General features: G+C 40.1%; 1 protein-coding gene across 1 annotated transcript in view; it reads right to left on the minus strand.

Moving 5' to 3' along the window:
* Positions 1–24859, minus strand: part of NET1 (neuroepithelial cell transforming 1) — a 78113-nt gene that overhangs the window by 18419 nt on the left and 34835 nt on the right. Inside the window, exon 3 of the mRNA XM_088141442.1 lies at positions 18779–18838. Coding sequence (XP_087997568.1) covers positions 18779–18838 — 60 coding nt within the window. The remainder of the gene's footprint in view (positions 1–18778; positions 18839–24859) is intronic.

Here is a 24859-nt window from a genome sequence, read left to right on the forward strand (position 1 = left end):
ACTCTCACTGCCAGAAGCCTTAAATCAATACAGTACCTTATACTCCATCTCAGTTGGTAGCCCAAATAAGAACACTTTATTTCTTGCTCTCAAAGAAAAATATCCGAAGTACCCTTTGAGGTAAATAGGTGTTCATGCCATGGCTGGGTTTCCACAGTACATTAAACTAAAGCTGGTTGGGTAGTTTTGGCTTGGTACACTGGGGATGCTTAAATTGGTGGCATTACTCCAGTGGCCCAGTTCACAAAACACACTCAACCTGGCTTAGCTAGGCTTGGATACTTAGTGGTTCAACATGCTTTGGGAAACAACCATTATTTTACAAGCTGTATGAATCAGACCAGCATACGGGATTCAGTATGCTGTGTGACAACAGGGTTATACTGTAGGAATCTAGCTGAGTTAAATCTCCAAATTATGGGTTACTGCAGGGGTTCTCAACCTGTGGGTCTCCACCCCGTGGAGTCATGAACAATTTAGATGGGGGGAAGGATTGCAACTGATCAGGCTTATGCAGGCAAAGCAGACACACTGTTGATTAAAATAGAGCAGTTGCAGTACTTGTGATATAAATATTAAAATGCAAATATTAAAAGTGGTAGTTTCTTGTCTAACCCAAATCCTGATTAAATCATTCATTTTATTTCACGGAGGGGTGGAGAGGGATGTCACACAAAATTATTTTGGTGGAACTGCAAAGTTGGAGAACCCCAGGATGATTGTACTTGCAAACATACCCTGTGTACGTGCATATTTTTCCTGTAGTTAATAATGAAGTCTGCTACAAGTAGTTCAAAAAAGCCTGCAAAATTCTAAGTCTCTGGATGGTCCAGTGAGAAAGAAAACACTAAATCCACCCAGCAGAGATTGCCGGTAGCATATCAACACACCAACACCAGCACATGTTGCTCCAAATATCTTCCTCTTCTGACAATATGGGTTAACCCAAAACATGTTTCCATTCATATCTGTGATCCTAGAATAAAATACCAGGATTCTTGAAAAAGCTGTGGAAGATGCTGGTGACCATCTTTTAGATAGGGCAAGGATGCATACTGTATATAACCCAAGTCTTAGTACCCAGTGCTCTCTGAAAGAGCAAGAGGGAACATGTCCCAAGTGAAGGACCTCCCAGAGTCGCTGGGAGTTGAGTGGCATATAAATTTAATAATACCGTAATAATAATCATAATAATAGATACTTCAGTGATACTACATAAATGCTGAATGTCTGTGAAACTGAGCTCATCCTGGATTGAAGGAGGCAGCAGAGTAAGGTACGCATCAGAGCCCAAAAATTCTTTGTCTGGCATTTTCCTGCAATTGCCATTTTAGCAGGACATCATACCAGCACAAACTATTTGCTTTTCCTGCTATCCCTAATGAGGAAAGAACTGACTGCAGATATATTTCTTCCAACAGTAAAGGAAGTTAGATCTCCATAACTTATTTCTCCTTCCCTATTCCCATGTATTCAATCTTTGCTGAAGCCATCCTCTCACAAGCCTTATCAGCAAGGCCGAACAACCTGCCCCATATTTAGAAGCTCCAAGAATTAATGAAAGGAACAGCTTCTAGTGAAACTGAGAGGGGTGGCTAGAGGAAACACCTTCCATGTTCAGGTAGGGCAGTGTTTGGACTTCAACTCCCAGAATTCCCTGGCTGGCTAGGGAATTCTGGGAGTTGAAGTCCACACATCTTAAAGTCCCCAAGGTTGAGGTAGGCTCTTAATGATGTTTCTCAGAACTTCAACCTTTCCCCTAAAAGAAAATACAGTTTGAGCTCTCCCAAGTTGTAAATAAAGCCACATTGAAGCTTAAGTAAAAGGGGAGGAAGAGAAGTTTTCAGATTGTAGCCCAAAAAAAGAAACCTCCATGTAAGTACAAACATGTAAGCCTTACTTGCTTCTTAAGAGTTTTTAAATAGAAGATTGATGACATTCTGGCAGCCCATGCTGCTGCACAATTGCTCAAGAGGATGTTCCAGTGAATTTACTTGGGATAAGGCCATCGTTCAGCAATGCAAGCTTTGCGCACAAAGGTTCTTTGGACTCATTTTTTCCCCCTTTTCAGCCAAAAGGAGATCAGTTAACATGGATGAGAGAAGAACTCTATCTAGATTAGGCAGACCAATGGCCTACCTTGGAAAGCAAGTTCATATGGTAGAACCTGCACATCAATGCATACTTACAGGTACAAAGCTGTAAAAAGAGTTTTCTCAGGCTGCTCTGAGTTCACTATAACAGAAGAGGTGAAAAAATGTACCTCTGTTGGCACTATATGCAAGTCTATGAAACATTAAGAAGGCGGTTCAGATCCTGCTTGGCATGTCCTAGACACATGTTTCTATACAATTTTGCACCTTGAAAAAAGTATTAAACAGTTTAATTCTTCTGCAAGCACTCCTCCTTTTGTTTTCAGAATTTACCAACTGTTCTGACCCTACCTCACACAGACTTGTCTATTTCTTTGAGATAGGAAAAAAGGGAATTTAAAAGGTGTTTAGATAACTGCAAAACAGTGTTCAAGGCCATTAAAACAATTCAGCAGCAAAGGAATAGCAGGGTCTGTGTGCATTCAGCGGGCCTAGCCTGCATGTTTTTCCTTGATCTTAAGAATCTAGGTAAAAGTGTAAACATTTCAGCTTCAAGGATTTAAGTTTGCCAAAATCCAAGAGAGAGTACATTATTTGTTTTACTTAAGTTCTTTTTGAAGTTCTTTTCTTTTAACATTCTTCCCTGTTACAGTAATGTCAACTTAAGAATATAAAACATAATAAAAGGAAACATCTTCAATGAGAAGATATTGCACTTTTTTGCTTTACCATATGTTAAATATTCTCAGTGAGAATTTCACTGTGATATATGTCTTACAAATATATACATTCAGGAAATGTGTTCTGGATGCTGCATATCTGTATGGTATTAATTACTTGTTGGCATTTCTTAATTCTTTAATTCAATTCAATTCTTAATTGAGCAGAGAGGAAGACAAGGACTGGGGATGTCCTATCTCCATTGAGCCTTTTCTCCCAACCATACGCCGATCCATCAGGTGCAGCAAAGAGTGAGAGCAAGGCGATCCTTTGGCATCCCAGCTGGCTATCAAAAGAACTAGTATTTAACTTTAAGAAATGGTGACCGAGTTTGCTCTTCACCCTGTTTCATCCCATCATCATTTGAATTGTATACCCATTGGTAACTTTTCAGCTGAAGAGAAGGACCACAATGAAATTTAATGCAGCCTGAAAGCATACCCTAAAATCCTTTCTACCCTGCCTTTCCCTCAGCTTGAAAAGGAATCACATACTAGATTTGGTCCCCACTCCCACAATACATTTTTATACCAATTACTATACCATCCTACATTTAGGAGGACAGTCGTGTTGGTCTGTGCTGGCAAAAAATCAGGAGGAGCCTGATAGATGTTGATGCTTCTGCCTTTTAATAACATTTGCTAGTCAGAAAAGATGCTACCAGGCACCTCCTGATTTTTTGCTTCCACCCATTTAGTAACATTCTTTCATCATCTTTCTTTGCTTTGCTCTTCTTCCCTTTTACCTACAGAAACTTCCTTTTTAGGTTATCTACTCTGGGCTAGTAAATGATATGGGGAACAATGCAGGAAAACATCTGGCTCCTGTGAATCGTTTAACTTCAAATCGCAATTTGTCCTTACTCCTGACCTCCCTCCTCCCGCTTTCATAGGCATGAGGAGATTCAACACTTCCAAGTCTAGTCCGCAGCAAACCTGACACTTGCTGCTCCATCCCAGTGCAGCAAAGCACAGCTTCCCAGCTTTGTTCCAAACAGCTATTTGCGGTCTTGCAAATTAAAAGCGGAGGGCCTTGCACGCCAAGGAAGGAGAAAAGGACATGTGTGATTCCAAGGTTTTCTACAGTTCCTACTTGCTCCAATAAACCAAGTTGTCACTTCATGGAAACAGAGCCTAAGTCCCTTCATCGGGGAATACTTTCCCCCTCAAAAATTAAGTGATAGATTTGGCTGTGAAGGAATCCAAAGGATTACCTCATACTTGGGCACTTGCTAAATCGTTTTTCTAAGACACAAATGTTTTTTCCTTTCCCCATCTCAAGCATAATTTTAAAAGAACCCCCCCTAACTTTGGAAACTCACTTCAAAAGACCAGGAAGACATCTCCAAAATGCTGATTTCATTTCACTGGCTCTTCATGCAGGCAAAGAAATTCTCTCTATCACCAGTTCACCTTCTCATGGTAAGTTAAAATATCCAGGTTGCTTTTAGCCCAACAAACTCCCCAAGTGAATCCAAAGAACATCACAAGATGGGTCAAGTCAATACAGAGATGGCCATAGTTGTTGAAGGATGAATAACAAAAGCCCAAAACTACAGTACTAGCAAAAGAGCAGCTCCTCAGCGTCACAGGAGAAGGTGTCATGTGGTAATTAACATTCATTACTTAAGACGAGGATGTTCTGCATCCTAACCGCCTGACATCAGATCATATAAGGTAGCCTGCTGCAGTTTTCTTGTAACAAAACGTCTTGATGGGGAAGGCACATTGCAGCCACCCCGTCTGTCTGGGATTTACCTATGGCTAACTTTAACCTGACCAGATGTATACATGCTCAGGGCTATGGTCTTATCTCCCCTCCCCACCCCCTCCCACACAAAAAAAGTATTCAAGGCCCTGAAGAGCACTTCTAACCCTTGGGAGTAAGCTGCAGGTGGTACTTCATACTGCAACGCAAGCATTGCCAGTAAGACCAAATTCTTAATGGGATTAGTCACATGTGAATAAACTCCAGCTCTGAGCAAAGAGAGGCCCCCACAAGCAAACTCCGCCTGACGCTCCACCGTGCATTTCTTATCTTGACATCTACCGCTCCTCTGAGGACATAGGGAGGTACGCATGTTCTGCCTTGCTTTCCTGACTCATATCATCCTCACAATAGCTTACCAAGTTGTTAGGCTCAGTAGCTTCTGGCAGGAGGGGGGTATTGGACATGGGTCTCCCCAGTGCTAGCCCAGCAAATCTGACTTTTACTGAAAGTTAGGATAACTAATCAAACAACAAAAGACAAACAAATTAAAAAATGATTGGTTTATGTTAGTAATGATTCCTTAGTATGTATTAAATCACTATGACTTGCATCACACCTCACTCCACATCCTGAGAGCTATGCAAACAAGATTAATTCTAAGGATGGATCAAAACATCACATGATGGAAGATCTACGCACAACTGGATTTGCAACGCATTGACAGTTTGATGAAACAGGACTCTTCAAAGTTGTTTCAGTGTTTTAGGCCTAATTCTATTTTGAAACGCTACTTTGTGAGAGCTCAGTCCTAAGTGGAATAAAAAATAATTGAAATAATGAGAGAGACTGGGAGGTATGGGTACATTGTTCAACTTTCAAATCATAGGGAAGAGAAAAACAAAGACTGGAGGTCCAAACTCAGGTTTACATCCCCCATCAGCTGTGGAGCTGAGTTGAGATCTTTGGGTCAGTGTCTATCTCACTGGGTTTTTAGAAGGAAAAATAGGAGGGGATACAAACTCTTCTTGCAATGTAAAATGTAATGTGTACATATAGGAAAATAAGTAGGGAATGAATTGACAGACTGGGTTGCACCACTTCTGCTAGCCAGTAGGGAAATTCCAATAGAAGAGAGTATCTGTAGCTCACGGTTGAACTGTGGAGTTCTTGGTGCTCTCTGAACGTTTGTTGGCTTACAGATGTTTCTTAACCCAACTAAGGGTCATTGTTGAGTTTCTGGAAGTCCCTTAAGACTTATGCCAGCAGGCCTGGAGACCCCAGGGGACGGGGGAATTAGTGAGGTGGCTCCCTTATTTTTAACATCCTTTTATTCTCTGTTTTAGTTTGCTTTTTATATTTTTAATGTATTTATTGACTATTTTTAGCTTTGTTATATGCCGCCCAGAGTCACCTGTGGTGAGATGGGCGGCTATATAAATTGGTTTAATAAACAAACAAACAAGGTTACATCTCAATGTTAGTGGCAAACCTCACACTCCTTTACACTCATGATGTTCCTCAGTTGGGTAATGAAACGTCTGCAAGCAAACAACCAAGTTCAGAGAACACCAAGAACTCCACAGTAAGGAAATTTTACATTTGAATGTTCCTCCGCATAGAAAAATGTAGTCCTACAGGCTGAAAAATAGCACACAATAGCAAATAAGACTAGGATTTTTCTCAGTTGTTTTCTGCAGAGACTCTTGTATTTTTGTTTTAATTAAGTGGGAAAGTTCCTATAGTAAGAACTGTTCAAATAGAAAAACAATGTAATGAACAAAATTGTGTCATACTATATGTTCAAAGCAGATACTTTAAAAGGTTTGCATTTCCCTGTAGGAAGATCTGGGGAATGACATCTGGTTTTAGCCACTACCTTGTGCAAAGGCATCCCATTAATGCCATGATAATGCATATACTTTGAGAAAATTACTACCTGCTATAACACTTGGGGAAAGTATACAGCTTTGCCTGAATTTTGTAACTAATATTGAGTTGGTTCCTATAACTAGTTTGGCTACATTTCTTCCTGCATGTAATCTATCTTTAACATTCCAGCAAGTGATATTTATATCCATGTCAAAAAAATGAAAAGCCACGTTCTCGTAAGCGGACAACGGTTTTAGCATATGTACGTACTCTAAGAATACAAGAACAGCCGTGCTGGATTAGGCCAAGGCAGGTCAGCAGCCAACCAACGCTGGCTGCTGGGTTCTTACAAGCAGTGGGGACATTGTCCTCTACAAATGGTATGTGGAGCCATGTGCACCCACCCTGGAAGTAACATGGAGTCTTCAGAACCAAAAGCCTTGATAGACCTGTTCTCCATGAATGTTATTCAATCCCCAAGTTAGTGGCTATCATCATGCCTTGTAGTAATAAATTCCTCAGATTAGTTATGCCCTTGTGTCTATCTTAAATCTCCTCCTGGTCAGCTTCATCGGATGTCCCTGGTCCTAGTGCTTGGCAAAAGGAAGAAAAGCATTTCCTTGTCTCAATGTAATGCATGACTGTATATCCCTCAGTTGCCTTTTCCTCAAGCTAATGGGTCCCAAGCATTTCAGTCTAGGGATTATGTTCAACACTCCCTGATCATTTTTATTGCCCTCTTTTTTAAATGTGGCATCCAAAACTGTATGCAGTATTGAAGGAAGGGATGTACCATAGATAAGAACATTACAATGTTGGTGTCCCGGTATTTGCAGCCCCTTCTGTAATGATCCCTAGCACGGATTTTGCCTTTGTCGTGCCTAGACTGTGATACAGTATGTATGCATGTATGTATGTATGTGCTTACTAGATTTATAAGGCTGCCTAACTGAACCAATGTGACTTGGAGTGGCATACACCAACAAAAAACAAACAATAAACAACCCCCATAACATTAACACATATACAATATATAAACATAAAACACAGAAAATGAAAATGGTGACCAAGCACCGTAACAGAACAACCAAAATTTTATTGAACTGTAGGATGTCACTGCAGTTAAAATGAACTGTATAGGCAACTATAGTGGATATTAAATGGCATTTTGCAGATGTTAGTACAACAATTGCACAATAAACTTTAAAAATGAAAACAAGATTGGCCAGAAAGGAAGGACACGTCTGAAGCAACGTTACATTCTTGATATAAGCTTGTTTCTACATGAAGCATATATTTACAATCATTCTCCCTCAAGATTTCAGTGGCTCATTTCATTCATGAAACTTTGACTCCAAGAAATGTAAAGTCTACTTGTCCTTCATGGCCAGCCAACATAAATCAATATGTTGTGGCTGTTGTGTCCTGGAGAAAGAGGTACCCAACTCAAGAAAAACCAATGTACATCCATCATGAATGAACCATCATGTGGAGCTTTCTCAGAAATTCATACTTACCTCTACCACACAACATCTCACCTTTTCTTCTCTACCACACAACAGGCTGCAAGTTAGCAGGATATAGAAACTGCTGTGTCTAAAGGTATTACTGTACCAGTATGCCAAGTACTTCTTCCTAAAGATATTACTATAATAAGATAAAAATCCATTGAATTCATCATTACACAGACCAGCTAGAAAACCTGAAAAATTGGGCATGAAGGAATCACTACCCTTTCTAGTATTATGGTAGATTGCTTCAGAAACTGATGGTTCCATTAGTTATCATGGTTTGGCTAATAATCTTTATAGATCTCTAAGCCCATGATTATTGCCACAGCATCAATCATAAATACCCACTTTTGGGGGCCAGTAGAAGTATTTGGAATTCTGAGAGCATGTTATAGGCATTTTCACAAAATGGGGGGCACAGGCACTCACAAAAATTCCCATGGCATATGAATGCAAATATATGCAAATGGTATTGATGGGAGAGATTTTATTTCTGGGACTATGTGCAATGTTTTCCTGATTATTAAGGTCTGTTGGGACAAAATCCTGAAGTAAGGACCTCAAATGCAGATATGTGCTCTGCAGAAGGAAGAGGAAACATTTCTAAAATGAACCCTATTATAACATTCCAGAATGGAGTGTTTTACATATCCATACTATTAAACTACTCAGTGAAAAAGCAGAAGGAACACTGGCTCATAAATTGCTGTGGTAGTTCCCACATATTAGCACAAGAAGGCAAACATGATTTAATAAGCATGATGGAGACTTGATGGAATGACTCCCACATTTGGAATAGAGCAACTGAAGGATATGCTTTGTTCAGAAGAAACAAGAAGCATTAGAAAGGGAGGAGTTGCCTTGAGTATGAAAAGTTCCCACACTTGCTCAGACATCCAAATGAATAAACTTGGTGATATTATCCAGAGCACCTGAGTTAAAATAAGCCGAAGAAGGAGTAAAAGCAAAATGTTGCTGGAGCCTACTATCACCTTCCCAAACAAGATGATGATGTAGATGACAACTTCTAAAAGCAAACAGAAGTTATTCCAAAAAGGTATGAAGTTGTAACAATGGGGGACTTTAATTTAAGAGCCAGTTTGGTGTAGTGGTTAAGGCTCCAGGCTAGAAACCAGGAGGCTATGAGTTCTAGGCCTCCCTTGGGCATGAAAGCCGGCTGGATGGCTTTGGGCCAGTCCCTCTCTCTCACCCCAACGCACCTCACAAGTAGGTGAGGAAGAAGTATTAGGTATGTCCACCACCTTGAGTTGACCGAGATATATAAAAGGTAGAATAAAAAATATAATAACAATAACTTCATGATTAACTTTATGCAGCATGGTTTTTCCAGAAGATTCTAATCAGGGGAAATACAGAAGAAGCTACACCATGTTCCTGCAAAAATATTAAATACCGGGGGTGGGGAGGGCACGTTCAGAAGGTAGAAAAAGGTCCAGGTCACCAAGGAATAGTATATATAGGTAGCCTATTCTGGAGAGATTAGAATCAGTGGAAATCAAATGAGTGGAAATTGGCAAAATGTACTAAAAATAACCAGCAGAGAGAAACTCAAACAAAAGAAAGAGAAAAGAACTTCTAGAGTAGCCCCCAAAACATTAGCAGAGAACAAAGAAAAGGCAGAGCTACTCCACTCCTATTTTGACACAACTTTTTTCCAACAAGAGGATATATTTTCTACCAGGCAATTTTAAATAGGGTAAATTAAAGGACTCTGAAGGCAGGATTGAAGCTTGAGATGGATAGAAATATGGTCAGGGAATACTTCTTTACTTGGAATTGACAGCTGGTCACCAGAAAATGGACCTGTCAAGAAAGAGTTTCCTTCCTTCCTTCCCTCCCTAATTCCAGTCTTTCATTTCATCAGATGGCAGAGCTTTCGTCTTGGGGAACTGGCCAACTCAACTGACTGTTGAGTTCAGTTTAAAGAGTGTTATCTGATGGGACCCAGGAAGCTGGCCTTCTTTGTCACAATGCCTACCCTCTAGAATGGAATCCCACTCCCCAGAGCTTTCTGGCCCTCTACCCCAGCCTCCTCCAAACAAGCTCTTAAAGCCTGGTTTTTATCCCAGGCCTTAGGCTAGGATGGGTGGTGGGCCTTTGCGGGAAATGCTTTGTGCCAGAGTGTTGTTTTGCTCTGTCTGGATGCTTTTTCCCTGTATTTTTATTGTTCTAATCTGATTTTAATATTGAATGCCAGCCAGAGTTGTTATGGAGTGAGTTGGCTTTACAAATTTGAATACACACACACATATACTTAAGTGCAGTAAAGAAAAGGAGTTCACAATTCCACACCCTCTAGAAATCGTCTGCTGACCAGAGTGGCACCTTACAGTAAGTCCAACTGAGGTTTTCAGTCACCAAAAAATCAACAGGAAAAGCATGTATTAAGGCTAATGCTCTGGGTGGGGCAATTTTTTATAACAACCTCTGCAACACCATCCTTCTAGAGGCAGGAATGGCAAATTTGTCAGTTCTGTAATGCTTACAGTTAATCAAGTCACCACTCTATAGATTTCTTTTAGAGAAAATTTCTTGCTGCTGGTGTGGTAGAAATTGGTGTTCCTCTAACAGAATGAACTGTGATACCTGTAGGTACCTGTACAGCAGTGGCGGAAAATTCCAGGACAATGCATTTCTCTGGACCACTTACTAACAGAGGACCTAGAAACTTGCTTCACAGCACTCCCCATCTTAAATGAGACAAAATGTCCTCTGCCCTTTAATCTTTAAGAGTACATTTCAAATAAATATGTAAACATCTGTATATCTAAATTTTCTCCCTAGGATGGTTGGGTTTGGAGCAGGAATTAGGTAAAACATGGCCCTAGTTCTTCTTAATCTCTCAGCAGCTTTTGATATCACTGAACATCATACCCTTCTGGACTGCCTACAAGGATTATGAGTGGGGAGGCACTGTGTTATGGTGGTTTTCTTCCTTTCTCTGTAGGCAGTTCCAGTTGGTATTAGTGGAGGGTGGGGTGGGGAGAGCACAAAACCTGCAACTTGCAGGGTTCCTCAGGGTTTGATGCTCTTGACCTTTTTGTTTAAGATCTACATGAGGCCTACAGAGATGAGGTCATCTGTTGCTTCAGGGTCTGCAATCATTAGTATGCTGATGATACCCAGCTCTAGACCTCAACCCCAGGTCACCCAGGTGAAGCTATCAAATTCTTGGAAGCTATAATGATCTGGAGGGGGAAAGAATAGATTCAGGTTCAACCCTAGCAAGACCAAGTGGCTATGAGTATTTGGGCCCCTGATGCCAAAAATGTTCCATCTTTAGTCCTGGATGGGGTGGGACTTTCCCATTTGGGATGGGTGTGAAATCTGGGGGTTTTCCTGCATGCACAGCTCCTGCTGGAAGAGCAGATGGCAGCTGTGGCCAGAAAGGCCTTTGCACAAGTCCATATGGTGTACCAATTATGCCCATTCCTGGGCTGGGAGGCCCTTCAGATAATCACTCACACTATTATCTTCTCAATTATCACTCAATTATCTTGTGCATGGATTACTGCAATGCACTCTACATGGGGCTGCCCTTGAAAATCACTTAAAGTTGCAGCCACTCCAGAATGTGGCAGCATGGGCAATTATGGGCGTATCTCATCAGATGAATGTAAACCTTTTACTCCATGAGCTGCACTGGTTACCAGTAGGCTTCCAGTTACTACTCAGAGTGCTGGTTATCATCTAAAAAGCCCTTCATGCTCCCTCCCCACCATCTGATGGACTGTCCATCTGCAATAGTTTCTGCACATCCTATATGACTGAACAGAGTGGGCATGCTCTGGGTCCCACTGATCAAATAATGCCACCTGATGGGACCCAAAAAGAAGGCCTCTCTGACACAGCACCTGCACTCTGGAACATCAGAGATTCATATGAACATCACCTCTTTTGGACATACAATACAGTGCCCTGTTCTTTTCTTTGTTATAGTGGTTCTTACAGTTTTAATGTTTCAAGCTGCCCAGAGTTTTTATGGAACTGGATGGTCTTCTAAATCTTATCTTAATGAATTTTATAAGGCTACTCAAGGTGGTGTTGACTCTAGGTGGTGTACAATATAAAAAAATTACACAATTAAAAAACCCACACCCAAACACCAGAAGAAAAACAAATAAACATATAGGGCTCACATCCACTCTTTTGAACCCAGCCAGGGAGGGAGCCAGACATATCTTGGGAAGGATGGTGTTTCAGAGGGCAAGTGCTGTGACAGAGAAGGCACACTTCCTAGGTCCCATCAGATGATGCAATCTAGGGGCATGCCAACTATGCCAATCATACAGGCCAGACAGAAGCCACAGAAGGTCCTTTAGATAACCCTGTGCCATGAAGGGCTTTATAGGTGGTAACCAACACCTTGAACTGTACTTGCAAGATAATGAACAATCTCCTGACTTCTTGTAAACAGGCAGAAGGAATAACCTTGAGGAACAGGAGGAAGAGCTGCTATCAAGATGATGGTCAGATAAAAGAAATCTGAGTCCGAGCCAGAACTGTAACCTGAATAAGAGTCTCAGACAAGACCCTCCCTAGTTCTCATGAAAATAAAGGGAGGGAGGGGGAAGTGCATTCAGACTCTACTATGTATGGTCTGGTCACCACACTTTAAGAAGAACTCAGAGAAAATGAAACAGATTTAGAGAAAGGTGAAGTGGATGATCAGTGAGGACAGTATACAGAAACTGAAGGAACTGGGAATCTATAGCTTTAAGAAGACTGAGAAGGTTATGACAGGATTCTTGAAATTTCTACAAAAATGTAACAGGAAGAACAAGAGGGCAGGACACAGCATTTATTTATTGAATTTGAATAATTAGCTTAACTTATAGGAAAGAAGATTCTTATTTAATGCTAAAAGAAACTTCACAACAGCAAGAGCAGTTCAACAGTAGAACCCAAAACCCAGCGTAGCAGTGAATTCACTTTCATGGGAGATATTTAATAGGAGTCTAAACAGATGTCTAAATGTTGGAGATATTTTAATATGACTTCCTGCATTGAACAGAGGGTTGGACCCAATGGCTTAATGGCCTTTGCCAACTCTGTGATTCTATAATGTGCCAGAGAAAATAGAGAAAAGGAGTTAATAAGCAAAATAAATTAAAAGCATGAAATAAGGGGAAAGGAAATGAAAGATAGCTAAATCTAATTAATGCAAACCATTCACTATACCTCTATATACCATTCCATCCTTACAAATAATCCTTTTATCTTATTAGCTCCATCCAACCACAATTTTCCCAGTCCTTTTCCTTTCCTCTTGACCCTTTTCTTCTTCTCTCATCTCATATCTTTTCTGAGATTCAGTGCTCATTCACTTTCTCTAAATAATCAAACTTCAACATACTTTTTTTAGATTGGTTACTCAATCCATATCCATTTAGTCCCATTCATTTTGGACGCCAGCTCTTTGTTTTACCACATAATAACTCATTCCCTTTCTATTTCCTCTATGTTTCTTCTGACATATCCATTTCCCACTTCCTTATAACGAAGCAGTCATAAGTACACTTTTATGCATAGCCGTTTTCACTTCTTTCAACAGAAATTCATTCTTTGGAAGAAACCACAATTTAGTCACTTCCTTTCTACCAGTATTTGTACCTTAAAATTTCTTAATTCCCTCATCTTTAGTAAACATTCTAAGGTACACAAATTTATCTAGTTTTTTCACCATTTATATATAACTTGCAGGCATTCAATCATTTTTTTGATCAAATACAACTACCTTTGTCTCTGATATATTGATTTTTCAGATCTATACACCCTTTTGCATCATGCAATGTATCTAACGTTTGGTGCAAATCATCTGGGTTCTCTAGTGAGCACATTTCTGATCATCCCATCCCAGAAGGCAGGCAATCCCAAAACAGGACAGCCAAACTTTTCTTGGGGCCGGAACAACTTCCTATTACAGAACATAAAGTGTCTAAGATATTATCGTTTTTGCTTTTTAAATACTCCATGGGAGAACAGAAAGATGATAGAAGTTTTGCTTCCTCTCTTGTAATCACTGGAATCTGAGATTATATTAAAAAACAATTGACTAGAGCAATGGATTCAAGGCAGACAATAGAAAATACTTCACACAGTGCATAATTGTGAATAATACTGGTTTAGAGGAAAGAGAACTAGACACATTAATGGAGGCTAATGTTGTCACAGGTTATGATTTAGGCCAGCATTTCTCTCTTTTTTGCCCATGGTCCCCTTTCTGACCCTGTTTTTCCCCTGTGGCCCTCCTGACCAGGTCCTATTACTAGATATGGACACGGGACAGTAACTGTTGCGTTTTCTGGTGTCAACAAGACGGTATTTGCAGTATAATACACTTTGCTCTCCTGTGGCCCCCTCGGCATGTGTCATGGCCCTGTTGCATGTTTTTCATCTCTGCCCCCCCCTTGAAATATCCTAGGGCCCCCAGTGGTATATGTGGGCCCTGGAACAAAGAGTTACACCAGTCTATCACATAGTGCTGCCTAAATTGAGATAAATAATTTAGATGAATTGATAAATGAGATTTCATAGTCAAAGCAGTGCACAGAAACCTGAGGTTTACAACACCATGTGACATAGCAGTGTAACTCTGTTCCAAGGCCCACATGCACCACTCATGCTCCAGCTACGAGCTCCATGAGGGGATGCTTTTTTACTCATCCTGCGACCCATCCCTTGCTTTCTGTGGAAGAGCTGCTAAGTAGTAATACCAGTAATAGAAATTTGAGGAGGAATCCCAGAAATTCCGCTTTGCTGACATTCTTACTGTTCCACTGCACCCATAATTCTACAGAGTTTTTTGTATCATATCGTATCTGTGTCTTTATGCAAGCTCCTTTGGGCATTTTAATAAAAATGCAAGGTAAAAACATAAAATGGGAAGAATCAGTCTGGGGAATCAGTAATGAAGTCTGCTGGGGAGAAGGATATTTCTGTTCTGTTGATGCTTCCTATGGCTGGCTGCAGTAATAGTGTAAAATAAGGTAGGGATTAATTGTGAACCTATATAAACAAACACACTTTCTTAAAAAAAAAATCAGACATTCTTGATACCGAATTCTTGTTTTAGAATCAAGTATTTTCAGAGTCTGTGCCTGGCTGACAAGAAAGAAAAGCTTGGGCGAGCCCAGGTTACCAAGAATTACTCACCTAGCATCATCCTGGCCCCCAGTCATTGGATACAGAAGGCACCACAATTCTGTTGCTAACACACACTAGATCCACCCTTTTTGAATACACTCTTTACAGTTTATCTGTCATGAATCCTTAGTCTGCCATTTATATATATGTTAGCAGGGTTAGTACTGTCGGACAGCATAAACAAGGAAGGCTTTAGCTAAAGGTGCCTTTCCCAGTCTGGTGCCTTCTAGATGATGTTCTGATTCAGCCATCAAGTCACTTCTAACTATTTTTATTTTATTTTAAAAAATATTTAAACTGCCCAATAGCCAAAACTACACTGGCTTTTCAAGCCTTTACAGCTAGTGACAATCATTTTTTTTAGCTTCCATGCATTTAAGGTTGAACCATGGTTTACAGTAGTATCAACACTGTTGATGACAACCAACATTTTTTTTGAAACAATAACTTTGTAGGTATTAGTTAATTTCCAAATTAGACTGTGGCACCTCAAAGGATGTTCAACAATTAAGTAGGATGAAAATGCAAAGGTCTTAGAAATCCCAAGCAAAATCACAAAAGTTCAAGTTCTAGGAGAAAGCAAAAAACATGTACTGGATCCCTAAGGCTTAGGAAAGAGTTCACTCAGCATTCATAAATTCATTGATTCATTTATTTATTTGACTTATATGGCCACCCATCTTGTAAAACAGAACTCTGGGCAGCTCACAACAATAGGAAAACCACAATCTCCAGTCCAACCACAGCCTATCCCAATGCCTGGGGGAACAGCCAGTCCTTGACGACTTTCTGGAAGGCTAAAAGGGTGGGAGCTGCCAGATCCCGGGGGGCAGGGGGGGAGGTTCTGCAGGGCAGAGGCTGCTAGGTCCAAGACCTGGAGCGTGCAACCCTGTCTAGCTTGGTGGAGTGGGCAGATAACTGCAGGGAGAAGCAGTCCCACAAATAACCTGGTCCTGTGCCACGGAGAGCTTTAAAAGTAATAACCAGCACTTTGCACTGCACCTGGAAAGAACCTGGGAGCCTGTGCAGCTCATGCAGTAGCGGTATTACCTGGACAAACGGGGTGGGGGCAGCACTTGCCAGCTGCTACATGCTAAACCAGTGGTTTTCAAGGTTAACCCCATCTTTAGAACATGAAAAAGAAAGATCCTGAGCAAAAGTGGGATCTACTTTTGAATTTGCTTCTCTACCTCATCAATCAGAAGATATCCCCCTCCATCACAATTCCACTGAAATCTGAAACCATGGCTACCCCACAAACAGTGGCCAGTTCTATGCTATTAACTAGAAAACAGGCAGCAGGCAGCACAGATTCTGACCTTTAATGAGGTTACACACTGCGTTACTCTCTAGCTGAGCTTTAAAAAAGAAAGAGGGCAAGGAGAAAACAGCTGCTAATTAGTTCCCTAAACTCCTGACCCAAACACCTGTGGAGCAGGCAGATCTTTAATGCCTTGCAAAAGGCTAACAGGGCGAGGGCCACACATATCTCCAGAGGGATGCTGTTCCACAGGGCAGTTAATTAAGCGAGCCATGGTTAAGTTAACCATGAGAAAACTTGGTTGTCATGTGCAACCAATTTATTTCACAATGGATCATATTTGCTGGATAAAGAGAGAGGAACAGAGAACTCTCATAAAAGTCAACAGTGTTATTTCTCTTATTTCCTGGAGCTCATTTGACAGCAAATCCCCCCACCTGAACATTAGAGGGAAATGCAGGTATTTTACAGCGCTAACTTGGGGATGACAGAGCCTGGACTGCTAACAGTTAAAACGTAACCATCCCCCAACTTGACTTTGAGTGCTAAAACGGCTGTGCTCATTCAGATATTAAAACTGTTCAAAAGGGCTGTTTTAATCTGGCCTGTTTGAACATAAGTGCTGTGTTTATGAGTAACTCTGTAAACAGTTCACATCTCTCAAAGTACACATTATTTAATCTCATTTACAGCTGGTACAAATTGCAACAAAAACCATAAACAGGCTATAAAAGTCCATTTTCTCAAGAGCCATTAAAAGGTATAGCAGATTATACTTGTCAGTAATACTATGTAAGGTGTACAAACCCATTTTAACAGACTTAAGCACCCTGAAGTCTGAGGGAGGAATAGTAAGACAAATTGCTATCTTTTTAATATGACAACCATGCTAAGACCTTGAAAAGTATGCCTGGCTGAATTAGAGAGCTGAGACAAGGCAAAGAGAGAGATTTGAAATTGCTAGGCAGCAAAGCTGGGAAAGGCCCACGAAAGAGCAGGGAGGGTGAGAGAGAAGGTGTTGATTCAGGAGAGGCGGAGGTGAAGGAGAAGGGCTTGGCAGAGAAAACTGAAGATTTAGGGAGTGCCACAGCAGCAAGCTTGAAGGCAGGAATGGCTGAGAGGAGGAGAAGGAGGTGCTTTGGCTAGCATCCACTTGATAACAGGCATCAATTCTCTAAGACGGGTATCTCCCAATTTAAATAAATAACCATTTGTTCTTCAAAAGACTGGGAAATCAGAAGGTAAGGAAGATAGTGGAATGATCCAATATGAGGCACACCATCCCTGGAGAGGATCACAGTTATGCTGGCCATCAAATAGCAAACCCTTCTTTGATATTGACTTACTCTGATCTGAAGCCATCTACACAAAAGTCCTAGAATAGGAAAGCAGAAGTCTCTTCCTAGGAATCCACTCAGTAAAAACTTGTCTCATAGGAAACTAATTTTTGAAAGCTCAGATGAAATCATTGGTGGCCAATATTCAGTAATTGGGAATCAACTTTCTACAAAATAGTCTGTGCTCGGAAGAAAGCTTTAGATTTTAGTAATTCAATTTCCCAGAAGAAGTATGTCTCATTTTCAAGGTTTATTTTCCTACAAGGTCTTTGGAGAAGAAGAAGAAAAAAAACAAAACAACTCAACAACCTCATATTCCAGTTTTCCAAGGGCAATCAGAAGTGCTGTCCCTGACCTAAATCTCTCTTAAGAAACTGAGCACTCAATGGATTCAAATCTCACAATATTTACATTTCTTATATTGTCAAAGATAAACAGACATACAGGAGAAAAAAACTAGGGCTGTACACAGATGAGGATTCAAAGGGCAAAATATGACTCAGAGTCCATGTGGGTATACACGTAGCACTTGTCAGATACACTCTAGACCAAATGCACCTCTTCCCCAGTTCACACATTAGCTGCAGAGAACTGTTATCACCCTTTCACTGTGCAATCAAGATGCACATTTGGAATCCCCAATAAATCTTATCCTTAAAAATATACCCTCACATTAATATTACAAAAGCATTTCATATAAAAATGTTGATGGAAGCATAACTCTGCTTTAATAAACAGCAGAGAGGTCCTACATTTGTGCCATGTGTCATTTGGAAGCGAGCACAGCCCTAGCAGGTGAGATACTTCTCTTGCTTAGAAAGCCTTGAGTTTACATATAGATAAAAAGGGTCAGAGTCAAGGAAGGAGTAGTGAATAATACAGAGGATAAACTATGAGAAGTGCCATGTACTGAGGTTGAGTGTATGAAGTTTACATTCAGCTGTCGATTACAGATTCAGGAAGTAGATTAAAGAAGAACCGTAACCGTTATCTTGTCTGATGGGTCAGGAACAAAACGAAAACAAGCCAACGAACCTTCCAAATAAGTTAGAACCAATGGGTGCTACATTTTTAATGGCCAGTATGTTCATGGCAAAATATTTTAATTACCTTAAAATCGAGGCTACAAACACTGACGATGTCATCATCCTTCTCTCTCCTCTTCCTTTTCTGTAAGAAAAGAAAGCACAAGTTATGTAAGGAGCTTTGGAATCTATTAAAGTTATCTGGTTTTCTATGTATGGCACTCCATTATAAAGGAAAACCCAACCTCAAAACTGTCCTACTTAAATGATAGATGTAAACAAGCTGGATAAATGTCATTCTGGCAATTAACATCATTTGACTTGACATATAAATGATAGGCTTAAAAATGTCTTTGTCTCCTTTCTGCCTGTGTAAGTGATGAAAAGGGTTTGTTTATTAAAAAAGAAAATCAAGGTGAGAGGAATACATTAATATACCACTGACACCTGGAATTATTTCAAGAATTTACTTAATGCAGTAAGATATCTGTTGTGGCTCATGAGCTCACAATCATGTTTTTTATTATTACAAAAAAGAACTACCATGGATGATGGGGATTGAAACCATCTCTTGCTTCTGGTTCCTACATACCAACAAAACTTGTAATTATTTTCTCATCTTATCTCCTCTTACAAGTAAAGCTTCCCCTCAGGTGAGCAAGTGTCCATGTCAAAGTGATACGATGTTCCAATCCTACAGTGCTGTCTTGCATTTCCGGCCCAAGTTCTTATAATACAAATAGGTTCCCTTTTCTGCACCTAAACTCTGTACAGGTAGTCCTCATTTAACGACCACAATAGGGACCAGAAAATTTGTTGTTAAGCAGGGTGGTTGTTAAGCGCGGCATCACATGACCACACCTGATTTTACATTTTTTTGCGGTGGCCGTTAAGCAAATCACCACAGTCGTTAAGCAAATCACACCATTCCCCATTGATTTTGCTTGCTGGAAGCTGGCTGAGAAGGTTGCAAATGGCTATCCTGTGACCACGGGATACTGCAACTGTTGTAAGTGCAAGCTGGTTGCCAGGCACCTGGATCACGATCACATGACTGTGGGGGTGCTGCAACAGTTGTAAGTGCAAGGACCAGTCGTATGTAGCTTTTTAGTGCCATCATAACTGAACGATCACTAAACGAATGGTTGTTAAGTGAGGACTACCTGTATGTATTCTATGCGAGGTCTCTGTTCCGCTGCCCTCTCTGTACCCAAAACAGTGGCTGGATTCACATAATGTGCCAAGTCACAATGTGGTTTGCTTGCCTTTGGCTTAGCATAATGTTTGAACTCAGCCACTGCAGTTGATGAACCTGTTTCTTTGTTAAATGCAACTTATGAACTCAGCCAGTGTTACTGTAACTGGAGCACTACGACCCTAATTTGTACAATAGAAATTACACATGTAATCTCTTCATATCAAGGTGATGTGTAATCTCTCCTATCCTGTCCCATATGTGGGGAAGGAGAAGCAGGAAAGCATAGAGAGAAAAAATACAGAAAAAATTGGGCAAGTGGAAAAAGATGAGAAGGATGCACCTCTTTAACATTTAAAAAAAGGAGCTGGTCTTCTAGCTTTTTTCCTATAGAAATGTAGATTATGATACTTTTTGTTCAAAAAATATAAAATTCCTGCCATTCAGTTTTACTCTCTGACTGTAGGCTATACCCCTTTCCAACTCTAGACTTTAAAGGAAGTCCAAAGGTTTGTTTTTAAGACTGGCTAGACTAATTCAACAGGCCTTGCCTTGACAGGGCCCTTGATTCTTTCCAGCACAGCTGAGGCTTCTACAAACACCAGAACTCTGACAGCAAAGCCAGCTGTTTCAGGTCTACTAAATCAGATACAGACAACTGGAAAACCAACTACATGCGAAGTAACAAAGGCCTATCCATCTAATTCTCCCAAGATCCATTCATATGGAAAAAATATTTCCGTGAGAAGCACTAAACTGAAAAAAGCAATAAGTATTATTTAGACTCAGGAAAGGTGATGAAAAGCTCTAACTGTTATTATACAAAATATACAGTTTCCTTCTAAGATAGCTCTCCTTAAGGATTAGGTCAGCTAATAAGCAGCATCTTCTACAGCAAGAAAGCTCCTTTGGCTGGAGTTTTCTGTTTTTGTTTTACTTCAACACCCAGTATTACTTCTAACAATATATCTGTCATTCTTTTAAAAAAAGCCCTTTAAAATAGCATACAGGTTTAATTAATTTATTTATTATGGCCACCCACTCAAAAAGACTGGGTGACTTAACAACGTATCTAAATATACAGTTAAAACAGTTACAGTTACAACTGCAAAACGTAACAGCCTGGACAGGAAAACAGCCATGACAGTCAGCAGGGCATGTATTACCAAAGCCAAGCTGAATAAGGGTGGTGGGCGACGTAGCCGACTCAGAGATTTGCAGTCCCAGGTTTTAGGTCCTCATCCGTCTCAACACCATGGATTGCAATGATTGCAGTAACACACCTATGACCAGGAGCCTTGCTTTGGAATCAACAGAACATGAATACTTGTGTGTTAGGTTGGGCTGTAAAGAAAGGCTGAAGCCAAACTAACGCACCACCCGTCCTGCTGCCTGAACTGCTAGACCTTATCTGCAGACTGACACTGGAATTCCTTCATGGGCAGCATTGGGGATTTCATCTTCTATGCCTTGGGTGCAGGGTCTGCTGAGGTTCTTGATTTCATGATCTCCAAGACAATCATGGGTCTATCCTAAGTAATCTTGTGCTAATTCACATAGGTCAGACCACATTTTTGTTACAGAATTGTGGTGGGACAATCTGAACGTGGAAAGCGCTGCTGTGTTGGAACGTATCTACGAGGAGAAGAGTGATGTCAAATCTATTGTCTATTTCATTCTTAATTGTCTCATCTTGGCTATAAAATCAGCTTCTCATAACTGGTCTTTCGGGAAAGCATGGAACTTGTACTACCAGCCCAGGGCAAGATCGAGATTCTTGGCTTGAGAAAATCCCATGCCCATTAAATTTAAAAATACAGTTTAAGATTTATACCGTACAAGTTGGCCTTGCTACTCTCCTTTCCTACTAAAATGAGCCTAAAATAGCTCTCCTTACCATATGTCTTAGTAATATAGTGAACTTCATGTTAAGATTAAAAGTAAACAGAATAGGTCTCAAGGAAAAGCTTAAAAATGCAGAAACAGTCTGGTTCCAAGAATTATTAATTCACTGTGTGAACCCAATTCCTTTATATTTATAGATACAGACTTATTTCTCTTTAGCAATGCATGTCAGCACCAGAAGCTACTTGGAATGACGAGGTTGCTGATCAATGAAGCAGTTCTATTCCTCTCAGCCTGAATTTAATTTGCTTTTTTTAGAATCATGCAAACTAAAAGGAATGGACATACTGATTAGGCCAGATGGACCCCAGATTTTGCTTCATACTTATTCCAAAGCATATGCCACATGATGAAATATGCTGAGATGTCTGCATCCCAGTCCCATAGCCTTGGTTTTCTTGCCCTGTAACAGAATATCCCAAGCACTGCAACTAGCTTGAAGTTTTTGATAAAGCAAAGTCCTAGAAAAAATATATTTTGATTAGGCCTACCCGAATTTGGCCAACATTCTGGATTTTTTAAAACATGTTTGCAAGAATTATGTTTTATTCAGAAATTGACTTGTTTGAAAGTAGAAAAAAGCAGGAAAAGGGAGCAAAGCCTGGCATATTTCTCTGTATTTAAACAGTTCCCCAGCAGCAGGCAGAAGCAAAATGAAAGGAAACTGCTTCCAGCAGAGGTGAGCCACTTTTTTCCTATCAAGAATTGTGTTGCCACAGAAATAACTTGACAGGAGACAAGTGCCAAAGGTGGCTAGGTCTGGAACAAACATTCTCCTTCTCTCCCCACACTCCCATTTCTCAACCGCTCTTTTCCTCCATTTCTGTCCTTTTCCAAAGAGTTAAAGGTTTTTCAGAATTAAGGCAAAAATTATGTGGGCTCATTTCTCTAATCCATCAGGGTCATTCTGCATTTTGTTATGGTCTTCTACAGCACTAGCCATCTCGCTCAGTGTTGAGTCCTATCAAATTCTCTCTGCCTTTTAATTCAAGATACTAATGATGAATCCTGTGACACTCCACTTCATGCCTCATCCATTCAATGAGGAACAATTGATGAGCACTCTTTGCATATGATTTTCAAACCAGCTGTAGATCATCATAGATCATCCAACCCTTAGTCCTTTGCTAATCAGAATCAATGAAATTCTTTGTGAAACACTTTGCTAAAGTCAAGAGATCCTATATTATGCCCATAAGATTCCCACTGCTGAAAACTCCTGGCTTTAGAACATTTAATTATAATTGTTTTCCACTGATTATGATTCTGTGCTTAACTATGGTTTATCAGACAATACATACTCAATTTTCAGACAATCTGTTGCTTGTCTGTTCAATATAATTTTGTGACTGGTTTTTATCTTTGTTCTTTAGTTTATCTTAAAGTTTTCCCTTCATGGCTGGTTCTTCTTTTGCTCAAGACATTGGTTCCCTGTCCCCAAGTTCACACTTCTATATAAAATCATACTCTTGTGTTTCTTGAGGTCTGGCATATGTCCATTTTCTATTTCTCTTGGGCTATGTTGCTTTAGATTTAAGGATTTGTAAGAGCTTTGTTTTCCATTGCCCTTTCTCATCTCCAGCTTTATGTTAAACTTTGCCTTCTAGCTTAGTTTCAATTTTATCAAGTATGTTTACTAAACTATATTCTATCCAGCTAAAAGTAGATTTTACATTTTATTCCGCATCTCTCTTTCATTCTTTATTAATCCTTCCTGTGACTTGTACCTTTAAATGTACTGGGCTTCTATCTTCTTTCTTCTAACATACTTCTTTCTTCTAACATACTGGCAATTACAATTTTCTTTTAGCTAATATGTTCTGTTCCTCTGAAAGAGGAACTGTTTTTCCTATGTTGTTAGTCATACCTATTACTATTATTACATTGATTTCTCTCATTGTCACATTCTTTGTATCAGAGGGGAGGAGGGCTGTAACTCAGATATGCTCTTATCATTGCATGTTTTGGAGAGGTTACCATAAGTTATTCTTGAGCATAAAAGTATCCCTTTGAGACCTAATAGGGGTTCTTCTCTCTTGATTCTGACTTGAAGAGTCATCCCAAAGCACACTGTCTATCTTTTATCTATAACTATCTGTAGTACGGAAACATAAGCATCACCTTACACAGAGCATGAGATCTTAGCCTAAGTAGTTCTACACATCCATATAGTTTTAATAAAATAACCTATACTGTTTATTTGTGTGTGTGTGTGTGTGTGTGTGAGTGACTACTTAGAGTACATAGCATTCATACCTATCTCCTGAATCCAGGATTTCTGACCAAGACCAGAGCTCGTGGGCAGTTAGTAGGAAAAATGTTGGAAATGATTCCTACTCCACAATTTACTAAGGCAGATACCACAAAAAATAAAATACGATCAGTATGGCAAGATTTGTTCTTCTCAAATCTATATTAAGGAGCAGAGTGCTGATGCATCGATGCTTTCTTCAGGCTCAGTCCAGTTCATGCACATACTACTACTGAGTGACAGTTTCACATTATGTCAGGGGCTCTCCAAGGTCACAGGCAAAGTTCTCCCCTGCCCCAGTTCAGCTGCCCAAGAACTAGAAGGGTAAAGGTGCTGAGGATAAACCCTACAAGTTTATCTTATAGTTTATCTGCAAAGTATATGCCTAAATCATGAAGAATTGGACTCCAGTCCAGCTTATTAGTCCTGAACATCTCCACAATGCAAGACATGCAACAATTCGCAGCCAGATCCAATTCTGGCAATGCACAAAGGCACTGAAACACCAGAGCAACAAAATTTAGGATTCCTGGTTGTCAAGAACATGCTTTTTAAATTAGGAGGGTACTGTAAGAAAAGCAAAAAAGAATTATTTCTAAACTTCTTTCCTTTTTCCAGTGTATGGTTGTAGATTAGGATCACTGCCTTAAAGAATAACCTCTTTGACCACAGGATCAAAGAGGAACAGCTAAGATCATACAGTTGCGTTACTTTTTTAAAAATCTGTTTTTATGCTGAATAACCCTGAGGGAAAAGTTGTATCGATTTACAAGATGAAAGGATGACTGCCAGCAGTTAAACTGCAGGAAGTGGGG

The sequence above is a fragment of the Python bivittatus genome, unplaced genomic scaffold (genome assembly GCF_059951505.1).
Source record: "Python bivittatus isolate LINGU-HERP-01145 unplaced genomic scaffold, Pbiv_v1 ctg000330_np1212, whole genome shotgun sequence".
Classification (NCBI taxonomy): Eukaryota; Metazoa; Chordata; class Lepidosauria; order Squamata; family Pythonidae; genus Python; species Python bivittatus.